Raw genomic sequence first — 14,436 nt, forward strand, 5'->3', positions numbered from 1 at the left:
AACATAGCACTGAGTCTCGTATCCGAGCTGTCCGCAGCAATAATTATCTTACCCTGACATGTTCTACCGTCCGCAGATATAGTGAGGCCTTTTGGACAGGAGCAGTAATAAGTTCCTACGGCGTTATGGCAGGCATGGGAACAAGGATTTCGCACAGCACATTCATCTTCATCTAGAAGAAGGAAATGTTTGGAAAGCTGGTGAGACTTTACAAGGCTTTACAAGAAACTATATATATATTAAAAAAAAAGGAAACCTTTCTAAGAGGTATATATCTAGTAGATACCCCAGGGTAAGACTAGAGCTAGCTACTGAACAGTTTCACAGAAACAGGTCAGCAGGGCACTCGCTTCGGTATCCGGTTAGTAGCATCTCCTTGCCATCCCCTTATAGCTACAGTGGTGAAGGGATTAGCAAGGCATGAACCTGTCTGCAGAGCAGGAGATAAAAGCATGAAAATGCTGTGACTGAAGTTTCGGTTAGAATAATAATAATAAATAGTAATAACAATAGTAATAACAATAGTAATAACAACAACAACTCTTAAATCTCCTTTGCATTTTACCTGTAGAGCTCTACATTGCTTTAGATTCAAGAGACTAGAATTTGCAAATGGGGGATCTTTCATGTCTAATTAAAGATCTTACTTTAAGAGTTGTTTCCAAACCTACATACATAAGGCCTCGCTGGAATTTTGTGCGAGTTACATCTGCAGGAGTAGGTCACTACTGTGTGTATGTGGATGTTAGATATAACCTTTCCCAGAGAATCTGGAAATCTGAAAAATCTGTGTTACAATGCAGCAGATGGATTCCAGTGTTAGATTTACACTTCCTATATAACCTTGGAAAGATTATTATAAGTTTTCCACATTTAAATTTTAGAACTCATGTTGTTTTCTAGATCATTTTGCAAGTGCAAAATGCTCTAGCGACCTTATTTACCACATTTTCGGATTGCAACTTTTTCCACTTTTCTGGCAGTGCAGTCTAGGGGAGACTGCTAAAATGCTCGCAGCCTCCTTCCCACCTCCTTCCCCCGAGCAGAAAAGGTCCGTTTCTCGGGGGGCAGATGTCTCAGCCGCCCTCCGCCACGCTTCCGCCAGGCAGGAGGCGTGCGTGCTCCCCCGCTTGGCGGCCTCGGCGGGCAGCCCGGGGGGACTTGCCCGCCCCACGGCTGAGCGGGGGAGGAAGGGCTGCCTTGCTACTGCGTACGTGCTAGGTGCATACAGAAATAACATCTTCATTTGCCTTCACATCCACACCTTTTTCTCTGTTGTAACTTCCTTTTTCTGAAGTATGTACCGCATGCTTCAAAGCTCTGAAGAAAGGCAATCTAGATGCTGTGTATTTGATTACATACATATATACATACATGCATACATATATACACATATAATTTATCATGTCATTACCTGAACAGTAAGGCCCAGCTGAGTCCAAAACAAAGCCGGGAGGACACTGATTGCTCCGATCTCCTGCACAATAAAGGAGCCATGCGTTACTTGCAGATGAAAATATGACCATATTATGACTTTAAGAAACCCTTTTACCAGTCAGAATTGCAGCCCAGATATTTATAAAAGATTCGGTACACTTGGACACTAAAATATAAACTTTTCAAATCCAGACTTTTAGGGACTTTTTCACTTGGGGATTAAAAGCTAGAAATACACATTTTTCCCATTTTTATTTGATGTTTAGAAAAAAATTAAGTATTTTTTTTTCCTCTGAGTGACTGCAATTTGCATCCCAGCCTAATCTGTCCTGCGAAGTTCCTACATAAAGTTTGCATTGTTAAGAAAGGAAAGGCCATTCAGCTTCACTCCAGACAGACGGAAGGAAATAAACCCCAAACAAACCAGGCATAATGTCATAGACTGTGGAAACTCACTGCAGGAGAGTACGAGCACATATTTAGGAATGGAAAACTACCCCGTGGTAGGAGATGCTGCTCAAAGACCACGTGTATTTTACTATTCATTTGTACCCTGAAAAATGATTCAATAAAAATGAGATTTTGAAAAAGCAACCTATTAATTGTTGCAAGAAATACAGGTAAGCTCAATAAGGGCTTGCACAGATTTATCCACAGGCAGGACTTCATCTGCAGACCTCCTTTTATCAGCGCAGACAAGTAAAACGGACAAGATCCTGTTTGGCTTTCAAATTGCACGGGGAGTTTATAGTCTCACAAGTGGGAAAAGCATTTTACTTCATTTAGGAGTGTCGCTGTTGAAGAGAAAGACTGAGACAGGCATTCTCACCGCTTCCTTTATTTTCCAACCTGAGCTACTTCATTTGAAAAATCTTACGATAGAAATGATGTTTAAAGTCCCATTGTGTAAAAAAGCCTAGACAGTACATAAAAAGATAACAGAACGTTCTCCTGACCTATTATGACTTCTTTGCAAAGGAAAACCCTCCTACAATGATATTTCCACTATTTCTTCAAATCACACAGGTAAAAGGTTAATAAAAGCCAGCAGTTAGTAACAGAGCAACCACAAGGCACAGTGCAACAGGTCATGGCTATGAGTTGGCCACCTTTGAGTGAGGACTCCTCAGATTTACAGAACATGTCCACACAATCCTGCAGAACTGTAGCTTTCATAATGTCCGGCCTTAAAAAAAATCCCTTTAAAAAAAACAACCCAAATCCCTGATGCAGCTCAGCATCATATTTGCTGTATATGCCAAATAATTCTGTAGAAGGAACAGCCTGAGAAATGACTCAGGACATTTTAGTGCTGGATTTTGCATGTTCTTCCACCTCTGCAGCCTCGCTACTATTTTACTTATATCTATATGGTTTTTGGTGTGTGAGGAAAATATATGAGCCATATTTTTCATAATAGCTATGCCAAAAATAAACCAACCAACACTCTATGCTGACCCAGAAATGACAATAATTTCATTTTAGAGAATGAAGGGTACATGCAAGGAAATAGAAAATGTTTAAGGCTGACTCTCTGAAGCTACTGTGGCGCTATTAGTGGTCTCAGCAGAAGCAGACTGCGATCATCAGTGGGAATTGCAGGTGCACAGTAAGAGCAAACTGCAACAGCTTTTACACGTTATTCTATGGGTGTATGAACGAGACATATTGGTCCCAGTATCTGCAATAAAGTTATCCAACTTCCACAGCGTTTCCTTTTTCAAGGCCATAAGCAGCTTTTGCAAATTGGGTGATGACTGCTAGGAAAATAGGATCCTATCTTTCCACTGTTTTATTTCTGTGAAAGACTCGAACATTACCTTTTGCGATGGAAGCGTGGATTTTAAAAGCCACAGTTTCTTCTAGAGGGTTGTACTCTGTTGTAATAGAGGAAGCATGGAGCGTTTCCACCAAGAAAGGCATTTTTCCTCTAGTGTGATCATAGGTGATGGTATGGTTCCACGTATAGGGAACACTAACTCCATCTATAGTGAAGAGACGAGTAGAATGGGCATATAGCTGCCCAGGACCCGTTTGAATATAGTCTTCTGTGTAATCCTGAAACAGCAAGATTCAGGCATCAGCCTCTGAATACAGCCAACACCACGGTGGTCTTCAGATTTTACAGGGTGAGATGTATTCTAAAAAAAGATTTTTCTTCTTAATAGCTAAACAAATTGTATTTCACACCACTCTTTTTTTTTTCCACTCCGGTTCCTATTTTAACTGTTGAATCTTAACAGCACCTGCTATATTTCTCTTCAAAGAAACAGTCTGGCAGTACTGACAATACGTTCTTTATATTCTAGGTCAGATTCTGACCACAGCGTGCTAAATAAACAACAAATAGAAAAAAACTACACCACGGAAAAAAGGTATAAATATTGGGGAAGGTACACATCACAGTATATCGATATGTCAAGAACCTTAAACATATTTGCTGTACTGGAGCATTAACAGTAGGATGTTTATAAACTACTTGCCACCAACTAATTACTACCTTTATAAAAGCAACTTTAAAGAATGTTCTTTCCTTCACAGTAAAACCAGTTATCAAGCACTTTATACTAAAACAAAACTTTGATACTACATATTACATGAAGCCAGATGGCTTTCATGGCTTACCAAAATATTTAAGGCTTATACTACACCAAGAAGATGGAAACACAGTTATTCTGGAACGTCACCATTCTGTTAGGAGTACGGGCCAGTGACAGAAACCACCTCACTATAGACAGGAGAGAGTATCTCCTCAAACCAACAGGTGGAACAATTCAGTAGCGAGATTATCACCTTCCACCCTACTGCCATGCAAACCAGCCTCTCTCCAACCATTCCTGAAAAAGGACCTGGAGAAATCTTCGTTCTTTGAAAAAGCAAGTTCTGTAAAATAATTCAGATGAACCGTATAACTGGACCATTCGTCATAACGGACATCTCAAGACAAAATTTTGGCACTGTGGCTGGGAAAGGAGCGTATCATTCACAGCACCACAACAACATGTCTGATAAGAATACATGAAATTCCCTGTGATGTAACCTGATCCAGAATATGTTAAGCCCCCGTCTTTCCCACTATATCAGCGCACAGAACGTTTCTCTGCTGGACTACAAATAATTGTAGCTGTAAACAAATCACCAGTATTAGTCAAAAACTTTTGCAAGGTGCTCTGGCATAAAGAGCTGGTATCCTCCTTAGAAAAGTCAAAAAAACCAAACTAGTTTTAAGCTGCAGCTTCATAACTCCATTAAAGGCAGCACTTGACATGCCTGCCTGTGAAAACTAGCCCAAGAAGCACTTTTAACTTCTAAGATCTTGAGGGCCTAATAACTACGTTCCCAATGATGTCTCTTAGTGTTTTGAGCAAGACGCAAAATAAAGCACATGTAGCAAAACAGCTTTCAGGACTTGTGCCTGCTGCATTAATACAGATCAGAGAAGAAGTCTGCGCGAAGGCAAGAAGAGTGCCGTCTCTAGAAGCAGCTTTACCTTCACGTTAATAGCAGCTAACGACTGCAGCTGCAGAACGTGGCCACTCACGACAACATCCAGCAGTAAGGCTCCATCTGAATCCAAGCCTCGGGCAATATGAGTCATTCGCAGAATCTCTCCTATGAATTTTAAGAGCACGCTGATTTATAAAACATCCTGACTAGAGACTCATGTTAACCATCCAACATCTGAACTGGATCCGTTAACCAGTTATTTTATGCTAGTATTTTTATAAGGCATGCCATGCTTGTAATATAAACATTACATATTTCTAATTAAAGCTCTGAAAGCTGTATTTTAAGCTTCAGAATACCATAGTTTTTCTGAAAAATACTGGCATAAGCAGAACACTCAAAATTCAGCAATGGTTATGTGGTATTTTTTAATAAACGCACTATCAAGCTTATCGGATACAAAAAGAGATGGGATATCACAGGTAACTAACCAGTTGCAAACTCCACTTGCGTTTCTCTTTTGAAGACTGCATCGGTGAGAGTGAACCCATTCACTGCTTCTCCAATTTCTTTTGCGGTCGTCCAATAAACCGGGCTCAGAATGGAAACAAGCTTTCTCATTGCTGCACCTGAGAGAAATGCAACATAACATGGGACTTTCTTTTTCCCTAAGTGTGTGACCCATGTCAGAGGGAGTTGAATATGCAGACAAATATCCAAGCTAGTATTACCCTTAAAATACAAACCAGGATAAGTATGTACTGGTATATTCAGAGGAATGACTCTATAACTACTAATATATTAGAAGTAAATATTGAAGAGTCCCTTTTCCTCTCTAGGGCTACAGAGAGTTTGGATCAGTTTCTTCAGTGACACTTAATGAAACGAAGTGGTGAAAACGGACACTGCGCAGAAGTCAGCCTGGCTCGAGGGAAAGAAAGTAACCTACCAAGGCTCCGAGGGACGTTCGTAATCTCCGCTTGTATTATTCGAGCTTCCGAGTCAGGGCCGTCTGTTACTGTGGCATTCAGGAAAGCAACTCCAAATTCAATACCGTTAATATTTCCAATGACGCTTCCTTTAGCACGTGGGGGCCCACCTGGGCAGGGGAGGGGAGGGAGGGAGGGAGGAAGGAAAGAAAAGCCCCTATGTGAAAACACTGCCCTCGCACGTTTGGGGGCAGAGAAAATTCAGAAGTAGCGCCCAGCATTTTAAGAAATCAGACTTCTGTGGGTGTTTCTGCATGTATTACATTAACTACAAGAATTACACAACCTGCAAAAAATAGGATCCTCTATGATTTGAGATATACGCACGATAACACAGGAATCGCCCCAGGCACCGCAGAAGCACACTGCCCTCCCTCTGAGAAAGCAACAGTTGTCCGACAGTGTACTCTAGTGCTACACAACAGGTTACAAGAACAACAACAAATTTGTCCAAGCGAAGCTGGGCGAGTGATTCGGGCTGACAGAACGTCATTACTTGCTCAGGAAACTGCTCCAGACCCTGGCGAGCGCCAGCCACATTAGCAGCGCAGCAGGCTTTCACCACGTTCTCATCCTCGTTGTGTGCAGGCTACAGATCAGCTTACCAGGACACGCTTGGATATTACACCGGGATATCTGGGAAGAGTCGCCAGGACAAGGGCGCCCACGATTCGACGGTGCCGGACTGTTGCACAGGCGTACTCGGGTCTGTTCTCCCCCTCCACAGGAAGCAGAGCACTGGCTCCATGTTTGCCACTGCCCCCAGTTTCCATCCACTGAAGAAAGAAAAAGTGAAGAAAGCACCTTGACATTTTTAGTTTCTTCAGCGTCATTTCTTTGTGATGTAACCAATGAGACAGAGAAAAGAAACAGTAAAAAGGGTGACAAAAACACCTTCATGGGAAGGCTCGAACACTTCCCCCCTCAGAAACACAACGCTTAAAATTGTGTTTGCACATCGGCTGTACTGGAAACAAGGAGGCTCTTCCAGGGAACGTTTCCACTATAACGGTCGGGGGGTTAGCAAGAGCTGGACTGAATTCTCCCCCGCGCCACACTGCAGAGGTACTCCGTTACGGCTGGCCGGGAGGGTTTTGGGCTGTGTCAACTACAGGCTGCCCCTCTGCACCATCAGCACAAGCCCCCGGGCGGCAGGGCTATGGAGAGGTCCACGGGGCAAGGAATTGGCCCGGGCTGGCTTTGGGTGACTGCCCGCAGGATACCAGGCCACATAGGAACAGATTTCACAGCTGAAAGCCATTGCCACAGGCATTCAGACCCATCAGGCGGCAGTTCACAAAGAGGAGCCGTCTGTTCAGAATCGCCTGTCACACGTTTCCGTGGTCTCAACAAACAGAGACCGTTCCTGGTTAGAGGTCTGAGCGTCTTTCTTACTAAAAAGAGAACATCTGAGATTGCATAGGGGTCAAATTGATGGAACGGTACAAAAAAACCACACACAAGAGCGGGTGTGCGTACGTGACCTCGCGGGGGGGTTTTCCCCAGCGGGTGGGTCAGCGGAGCGCAGAAAGGGGCGCCGGTATTCACGGAGCTGCAGCCCCTGCTGCAGGAGGACGGGTGTGCGGAGGGAAACCTGCGCCCCCGGGAGAGCGGATGGGCGCCTGGCCCGGCAGGGGGGCACATCAGCGTGACTGCGTGCGCAGAGCGGGGATTTGGACTTTCCGGGATTAGTTATAAAAGGGCGTCTAGACATTTGCAGGTGTTTAGTAAGTCTCTAGCATTGTGGTCTGCCTGTCGTTTTGCTGGTGCTGCATGTGTGAGCTCACTGCCCATTAATAACACGTTGCTAATAAATCACTAAACTGCTTTGATCCTGCTTTGATTTCAACCATGTGACTTGAAAAAACTTGTTTTTTCCCTGCGACATATTCTGCTCCTGGAATACACTGTAAGAGTTCACCGGGACCCTCATAAAGTGTCCTTACTATAAAAAGTAAGTAGAATTACTAAGTGTAGGAAAGGTTTGCATATGCTGTTTCCTGTTTTGGATTATTCTACCTCATTCCGGTAAAATCTAACACATGAAAAGGAAAATCATGGTAGGGTGAGAGTCATTAAAAAAAAAGTGAGTGGATTATTAGGTTGTCCGAAATTGGCAATAATCATAGAAATGTTTCATATTTCTTTCATAATACGAAAATCTCACGTACATGATGTACACCCTGAAGTACTCTAGCAAAAGCTGCACTGAATTTTTCTGCTAGGCTGAGCGCTCACCAGGGCACGTTTCAGTGCTGCATCTCTGGATCTGCGTGTCGGCCCCTGCGCACGCCCTGCCGCCGCTGCCAGGGCGAGGGTTGTCACAGGTCCGGTGTCGCCGCGTCTGACCCCCGTTGCACGTTCGGCTGCAAGTTCCCCAGCTGCTCCACGGGCCCCAGTTGCCATGGACTGCAAAAACAAAAGTCGGATTTTATCCGTCTTCCTCTTAATGACAGATACTCCAAACGGACAGTCAGGCTAGGAAAACATTCCCGTTGGACAGTAACTTTTCATTCTACTTGTTCTTCCTAAAGTAATCTCATAGCAAATATCAGACAGAAAAGCAAAAATCAGAGAGATCAAGATCTAGGAGAGTTATCTTGTCCAGCATTCAGCTGTTTCTCAGAGTACATTAATCAACTCCGGAATGTTGTAGTTCATTAATTGACTAATAAAGGAAAGCAGGAAGCTTATATTATAAACCAAGTGACTCGCTAGATTATACTGTGAGATACAAAGAGATCAGACAGGACAGTTGTACCTTTACAGAGGTACACGGCCTCTGACGGTCCAGCAGCAGCTTATGCACCAGCTGCTGCTGGTTTGTCCTCCTAGCAGCTGATGCTTAAAACATCCCAGTCGCGCTGCCTAATGAAGAGATGCTTTCACCCTCGGCAGGTATCTAGTACCGCTTGCACCCAAAGCACTTACTAGGACAAGGATCACTGTTGCAAAAATCAATTTGTATGTCGTTTCCTTCGCATTTGTGGCCCCCAAACTGTGGGGCTGGGTCTGAGCAGTGGCGTGTTCTCTGCCTGCTGCCTCCTCCGCAGGATACGGTGCAGGCGCTCCAGCTGGTCCACGCGGCCCACTTCCCGTCCACTGGTTAGAAAGGCATGAATCAGTGCTACATCAGGACAAAACTTACTGTAGGATGTTTCTGACTCCTTAGCTGTTGGACATCTCCAATACACAGGGATTTGCAGGAGTGAAAGCTGGAGAGAAGCATGGCTTGTCATTTAAATGACCTGTGAGCCTAACTAGAATCATGGCCAGGGATCACTGAGTCCTCATGTTCAGTCACTCCCACGTTTTTAATTATCTGTAAGCAAGTCAAACCATGTACAAACCAGTCCCTGAAACTACCACACTGGGAATAAGGCCAGCACCAGTGCCATCCAAAAAGCCCTGGTCCTTACCCATGCATCTTCCTTTGGCTGCAGCTGTACCGTCTGAAGAGCTAACCATTAGCACCACCTTCTTCTCCCTCCCTTCACTGGCTCGGCTGCTTGTGTGAGTTATTTCTGAATTATTTTAGGTTTAAGCAGTTGAATAGAGGGGTCTTTGCTCTCGCATGCCATAGTGAGAGAAACTGTTATGTGTGAGCACTTGAATCAGGAGCCAAGAGGCCAATTACCAGCAAAGAGGTTGCGAGCAGTACCCTCCTCAGCCAGCAGGACCTCTAGTCACATACGTGTGACATCAAGCCCTCAGTTGCTCAACTTCTACAGTTTCAGTTTCTACGAGTTGATAGATACAGTGAAGACCCGGCTTAGGATTCGTCATAGCCAAAATGTACACGCTTTGAATGAAGCCGGCAGGATCTAGTCTGAACTGCTGCATATTCCACTTCATGAAATTTCCCTCAAGTTACCCCTGCGCTGAGGCAAATACAGAGGTCTTATTTCAAAAACGCGACCTTTCCTGTTCAATAGTGATGGACTCACTGAAATGTGGAAGAAAAGGATAAACGAATAACAAAAAGTAGGAAAATCAAAAAAGAAATGCTTAGGATATCTATAATTTAACTGCCACGGATTTACAATGCCGCTTTTGCACAGTGGCAGGCGAAAGGAAGGGACATAAGCGTAGCAGAAGAAATCCCATTCATTAGGTCTATAGACAGACATTAAAAGTAGCGGGCCAGTGAGAATAAAAGGTTTGACTGGAATTTGATCAGGGATTACAGATTTCGAACTTACAGCTTTAGACAGAAAGCAAGTAGAATTTGGAAAGGAAATGACAAGTTTGCCGTTGTTCTCTTGGCACCTTACCTGGGCAGCGTCTCTTGTTGCAAACCTGCGTCTGCATATCAGACCCCTCACAACGCGATCCGTCGTTCGAAGGGGGAGGGTTATTGCAGAGCCTCAGCCGGCTTTGAGTACCTTTCCCACACGTCTCACTGCAAGGACCCCATGGCAGCCAAGAGCTCCACTCACCATCAACTGCAAAGACAGCAGAGCTCTAAAACTGTCCGAACTATACAGCTGCTTTAACTTGCAATTACAGCTCCACAGCCTGAGGCAAAAAAAACCCCCACTTTCTTTAATAGCAATGAATTAAATATTCTGAATAAGCCTTTGAAAAACCTTCCCCTGGAAGAACAGCTGAAGCAGATCAACAGTTTCCAAAGAGAGATTAATTCTTCCCTTTTTGTTTCCTCAATACATCACTTCACCTGACTGCAAACAGAACAGCAGAACTGAAGGGCTTGATCGAACCTGGTGTTTTCCTAAGTTACCTGAATCTGACTGTCTTGTACTAGGCTGATGGTCTCAGCTGGCTAAAAGCTGGCCCACCAGCTTCAGCAGCTACCAGGATGCAGGAGTCAGAACTCATTTTGTTGCCAGGATCTAGAGAAATTGGCCTGTGGACGAACATTTGGCATCCTGGTGGTAGCAAAGTCAGGGAGAAAGGGAAAACGGGCAATATGAAAATTGTATAGAAGGAAACAAGTCATTGATGAAGGGCTGTGAATAAACCACATCCTGCCAACCACAGCAAGTAGTACCAAGACAGGAAGGAAACCTTAACATACAGCTAGCGAGGAGAAATTCATTACTGAAAGTCTAAAGAACACAGGAAAAAAGTACTGATAATGTCCTAAGCTATTAATTATCATGTTTTGCACTACTTATTTATTCTCTTTTCATCTTAATTGGCTTTGAAGAATAGATTTAGAGAAGCGAGTTTTACTCTGTGAGCACATGGTAATAAACACTTTGAAAAACACTGAAATACAAAATTAACATTTTCATTGGGGAAAAAGAGGAGAATCTGAAAACATTCCTTGCATTTACTCTTGTGACTCCTGTTTCCAGGAGCTTGAGTCATTCAATAAATTACAGGCAATTTTACTACAGATAAAATTGGAGAGGTTAATCTCTTTTATAATCTAATAATTTGGAAAAAGATGAGAGAATACAGGCTTAGAGAAAAAAAAGAAATCTATAGGAAAAGCAGCTTACGCAACTGATTCTAAACCAATCTTCTCTTACCTGGGCAAGGCCTAATATTGCACATGACTGACTCCACAGCGCTGCCTTCGCACGGCTTCCCGCCGTGCTGAGCCGGTGGGTCACTGCAGGTTCTGGTTCTGGTCCTGTTACCTTGTCCACAGCTCTTAGAACACTCTTCCCAAAGACCCCACTCCGACCAGCTGCCATCCACTAAGCAATGCAAAAGCCCACAGTTTTAATTAAAAAATATTTTTTAAGTATTTACCAAAGTTTGCTCCTTCCTCAAAAGTCAAATGAATTCCACACTGTTAATCAATCTGTCATGCAGATCTCTGGTCACATGTCCATTACTAGGGCACTTAACCTAAGGCAAATGTATTCATTAAAGAAATACCTGGACAAGGCTTGTTGTGGCAGCTGCGTACATCTGTAGCGGGCCCCTCACAACGCCTCCCTCCATTTGCCGGGAGAGGGTTGTTACACTGACGGATCCGCTCCTGCACACCCTGACCACAAGTTACACTGCAAGGTCGCCATTCGAACCAGTCGGAAAATCCACCATGCACTGCAACGGGAAAAACGATGCTTTGTTTGTAGCACGTACTTATGGTTTTAACTCTCTTAGACTGATACAGCAAAGTGAAAACTACACTTCCTAAGCCATACCTGGAAATCCAGCTCACTTCATTACTGCAGAAATATCTTACCACAGTTCACAGAATACTTCAGCTGCTCTGAAATAGTTACAGCTTATGCTCCTGAATGCTTTTCTTTAGACTAGAGGTACAATTAAGTTATGAAACATATTCTGAGGATGGGATCTATTTCAAGATCCTCTCATTATTTTTCTCTCTCATTCCTTCACATTCTTCTGTCTCATGCAGCTTGATGAGCATAACAGCGTTACAGAAGGAACTAGATTACCTGAAGCAGAACCCCACTGACATCTCAAACTAGGTTAACATGCACCTACTGTGTATATGGAAGGAATAAGACAAAATCTTGCTCATATTTATTCTGAACTAATGCTGGAACCTACCAGCTTGACAGCACTATCCTACACACTGTGCACCTACCCTGGACAGTCAGCGGTGCTCTAACAAGAACAGATCCCATTAGGTTCCTCGCTACACACTCATATTCAGACGTATCCTCCTTCTGTGTTGCAACAATATGCAAGGAGCCATTAGAGAGGGCAGTCACTCTCTCGTTGCTCACGACTGGATGACCTTGGCGGGACCATTCAATGGTTGGTGGTGGTTCTCCGTTTGCCTGGCAGTTCAGCATTGCTGTGGCACCAGCTTCAACAACAGTCTCTACAGGTTCAATAGTAATGACTGGAGGACCTGGAAAAAAAAAAAAAGGAGGGGGATGTTTCAGGCCCACCAGACTTGTCACTTGACAGCAGCAGATTGGTAAGTATTTTCACTGTAATGAATATTAAATAAAAGTCTGGTCTGAGAGAAGGCAAAAAATCTTAGTCATTAATTTGGAGTAAAATATTATTGTTGATCTTCAGAGGAATACAGGTTCAAGATTTTTCTGAGATCAAATACTCCATTGCCAAAAGGCAGGATATGTGCCAGCTGAAATGACAATGATGGGCTATTTTTAATGTGAAAGCAACCTGAGGACCTAAGGTGGGACTGAGGCCTGACTGTTTGAGCAGAGTCTTCCTATAGTGCTGAAACATGTGTTGCTTTTCATAAAACCTGCATGAAGATGCTGTTATCATCTTCTGAAGCAACTGAGACAAAAGTAACAAATTTCATACTGCTTGAGGCTATAACAGAAAAGGGATGTTTAGAAATTCTACCACCAGTGAAAAAGTAATTCTGACTGTCTTCCCCCCAAACTTCAATGGGAGCTGCACACACATATCCAAATGTAGATTATCGCTCCAATCTAGTGGCATTAAACTTAGTATTTTGAGTCTTACTCTGAAGTGTTAGCGTCAGACTGCGTTCCACCACGCCAGCATCGTTGGTAGCCACGCACTTGTAGTCACCAGCATCTTCGTTCTAAGGAACAAGAAGCAAGTAGCCATGGAATTTGTCAGCGCATATGCAATGAGGATCTTGCTTTTCAGTGCATCTCATGTAAGTGAATTTTCTGTACTACAACATGTCATGCACTGGATCTTAAGAGGCACACTGGTAGCTTCTGAAGTATCCCACCTTTTTGCTGATATTGTGAATTATTTTTGCTGTTATTATTCCATTTTTTAAATTTCCCTCAATTCCTTAATTCCGAGGATCAAAAAACCCCTGTTTAAATAAACTTGAAGAAGCTGCTGTTTTTAACCCCATTTCAAAATACAGGGCTGAGATTTGGGGGTGGGGGAAAGGAAGGTGGAAAGGTCTTATCACTCATATTAAGAATTTGGCTGCCAGAAGGTTTGTACCTGGAGAATCCAATTGCTTTTTAACCAACCTGACTGGACAGAACGCAGGTTCTTTTAAGGTCAAAGTCAAAATTCCCATTTAGTGGGGCATGACCAGGATTTCACACACCAAAGATTAGTATGTAAATCCAGTCTTTCTGACAATTAAAGGGAATCTCAGTCCTCTGTGTTTCTTGTCACAGTAATTTGAGCAGAGCATTGTACTCTGACTTAAACCAGTATCTGTTACAGTTAAAAAGCAAAAGTGGATTAAATGTATAGCCTTACTCTTTCAAAACTATACGATGTGGAATTTATTAAGGGCAGTGCACAAATTCACTGTAACAGGGAAGTGACTCACTACAGTGCCGTAGATAGCAAGCGAACCATTGTTAAGCTGCCGGATCCTGTTGCTAATCTGAACGCCAGCTCCTTTTCGGCTCCACTGGATGGTTGGAGGTGGATCTCCTCTGACTTCACAGTTCAACATCGCATTGCCACCCAGGGGCTCAATTCGGCTAGAATGATAATCCCCTTTGAAGACTGGAGGCTCTGAAAAAGCAAGGGATGGCAAGCAAAGAGCAGAGCCAGAGCAAAATGCCCTTAATGAAACTGCTGGTAGGGATCAATCACCTCTGATTTTAAGACTTTCTGAAGTGTGAACTTCAGCCTGATTTTTTTTTTTCATTTAGCTATAGACAAGGTATCAAATACTACGAAA

The 14,436-nt window shown here is 43.3% G+C and overlaps 1 protein-coding gene across 1 annotated transcript in view; it reads right to left on the minus strand.

Annotated features, from left to right (window-relative positions):
• HMCN1 (hemicentin 1) overlaps positions 1 to 14,436 on the minus strand; it is a 187,794-nt gene that overhangs the window by 13,184 nt on the left and 160,174 nt on the right. The window contains exons 85-99 of the mRNA XM_067300619.1: positions 14,077 to 14,267; positions 13,272 to 13,353; positions 12,409 to 12,678; positions 11,727 to 11,897; positions 11,372 to 11,542; positions 10,148 to 10,318; positions 8,805 to 8,975; positions 8,112 to 8,282; positions 6,479 to 6,649; positions 5,834 to 5,983; positions 5,376 to 5,513; positions 4,928 to 5,049; positions 3,258 to 3,495; positions 1,415 to 1,477; positions 53 to 172 (exon numbers count right to left, since the gene is read on the minus strand). Of these exons, the coding sequence (XP_067156720.1) occupies positions 53 to 172; positions 1,415 to 1,477; positions 3,258 to 3,495; positions 4,928 to 5,049; positions 5,376 to 5,513; positions 5,834 to 5,983; positions 6,479 to 6,649; positions 8,112 to 8,282; positions 8,805 to 8,975; positions 10,148 to 10,318; positions 11,372 to 11,542; positions 11,727 to 11,897; positions 12,409 to 12,678; positions 13,272 to 13,353; positions 14,077 to 14,267 (2,400 nt within the window). The remainder of the gene's footprint in view (positions 1 to 52; positions 173 to 1,414; positions 1,478 to 3,257; positions 3,496 to 4,927; positions 5,050 to 5,375; positions 5,514 to 5,833; positions 5,984 to 6,478; positions 6,650 to 8,111; positions 8,283 to 8,804; positions 8,976 to 10,147; positions 10,319 to 11,371; positions 11,543 to 11,726; positions 11,898 to 12,408; positions 12,679 to 13,271; positions 13,354 to 14,076; positions 14,268 to 14,436) is intronic.

This window comes from Apteryx mantelli, chromosome 8, assembly GCF_036417845.1.
Source record: "Apteryx mantelli isolate bAptMan1 chromosome 8, bAptMan1.hap1, whole genome shotgun sequence".
NCBI lineage: Eukaryota > Metazoa > Chordata > Aves > Apterygiformes > Apterygidae > Apteryx > Apteryx mantelli.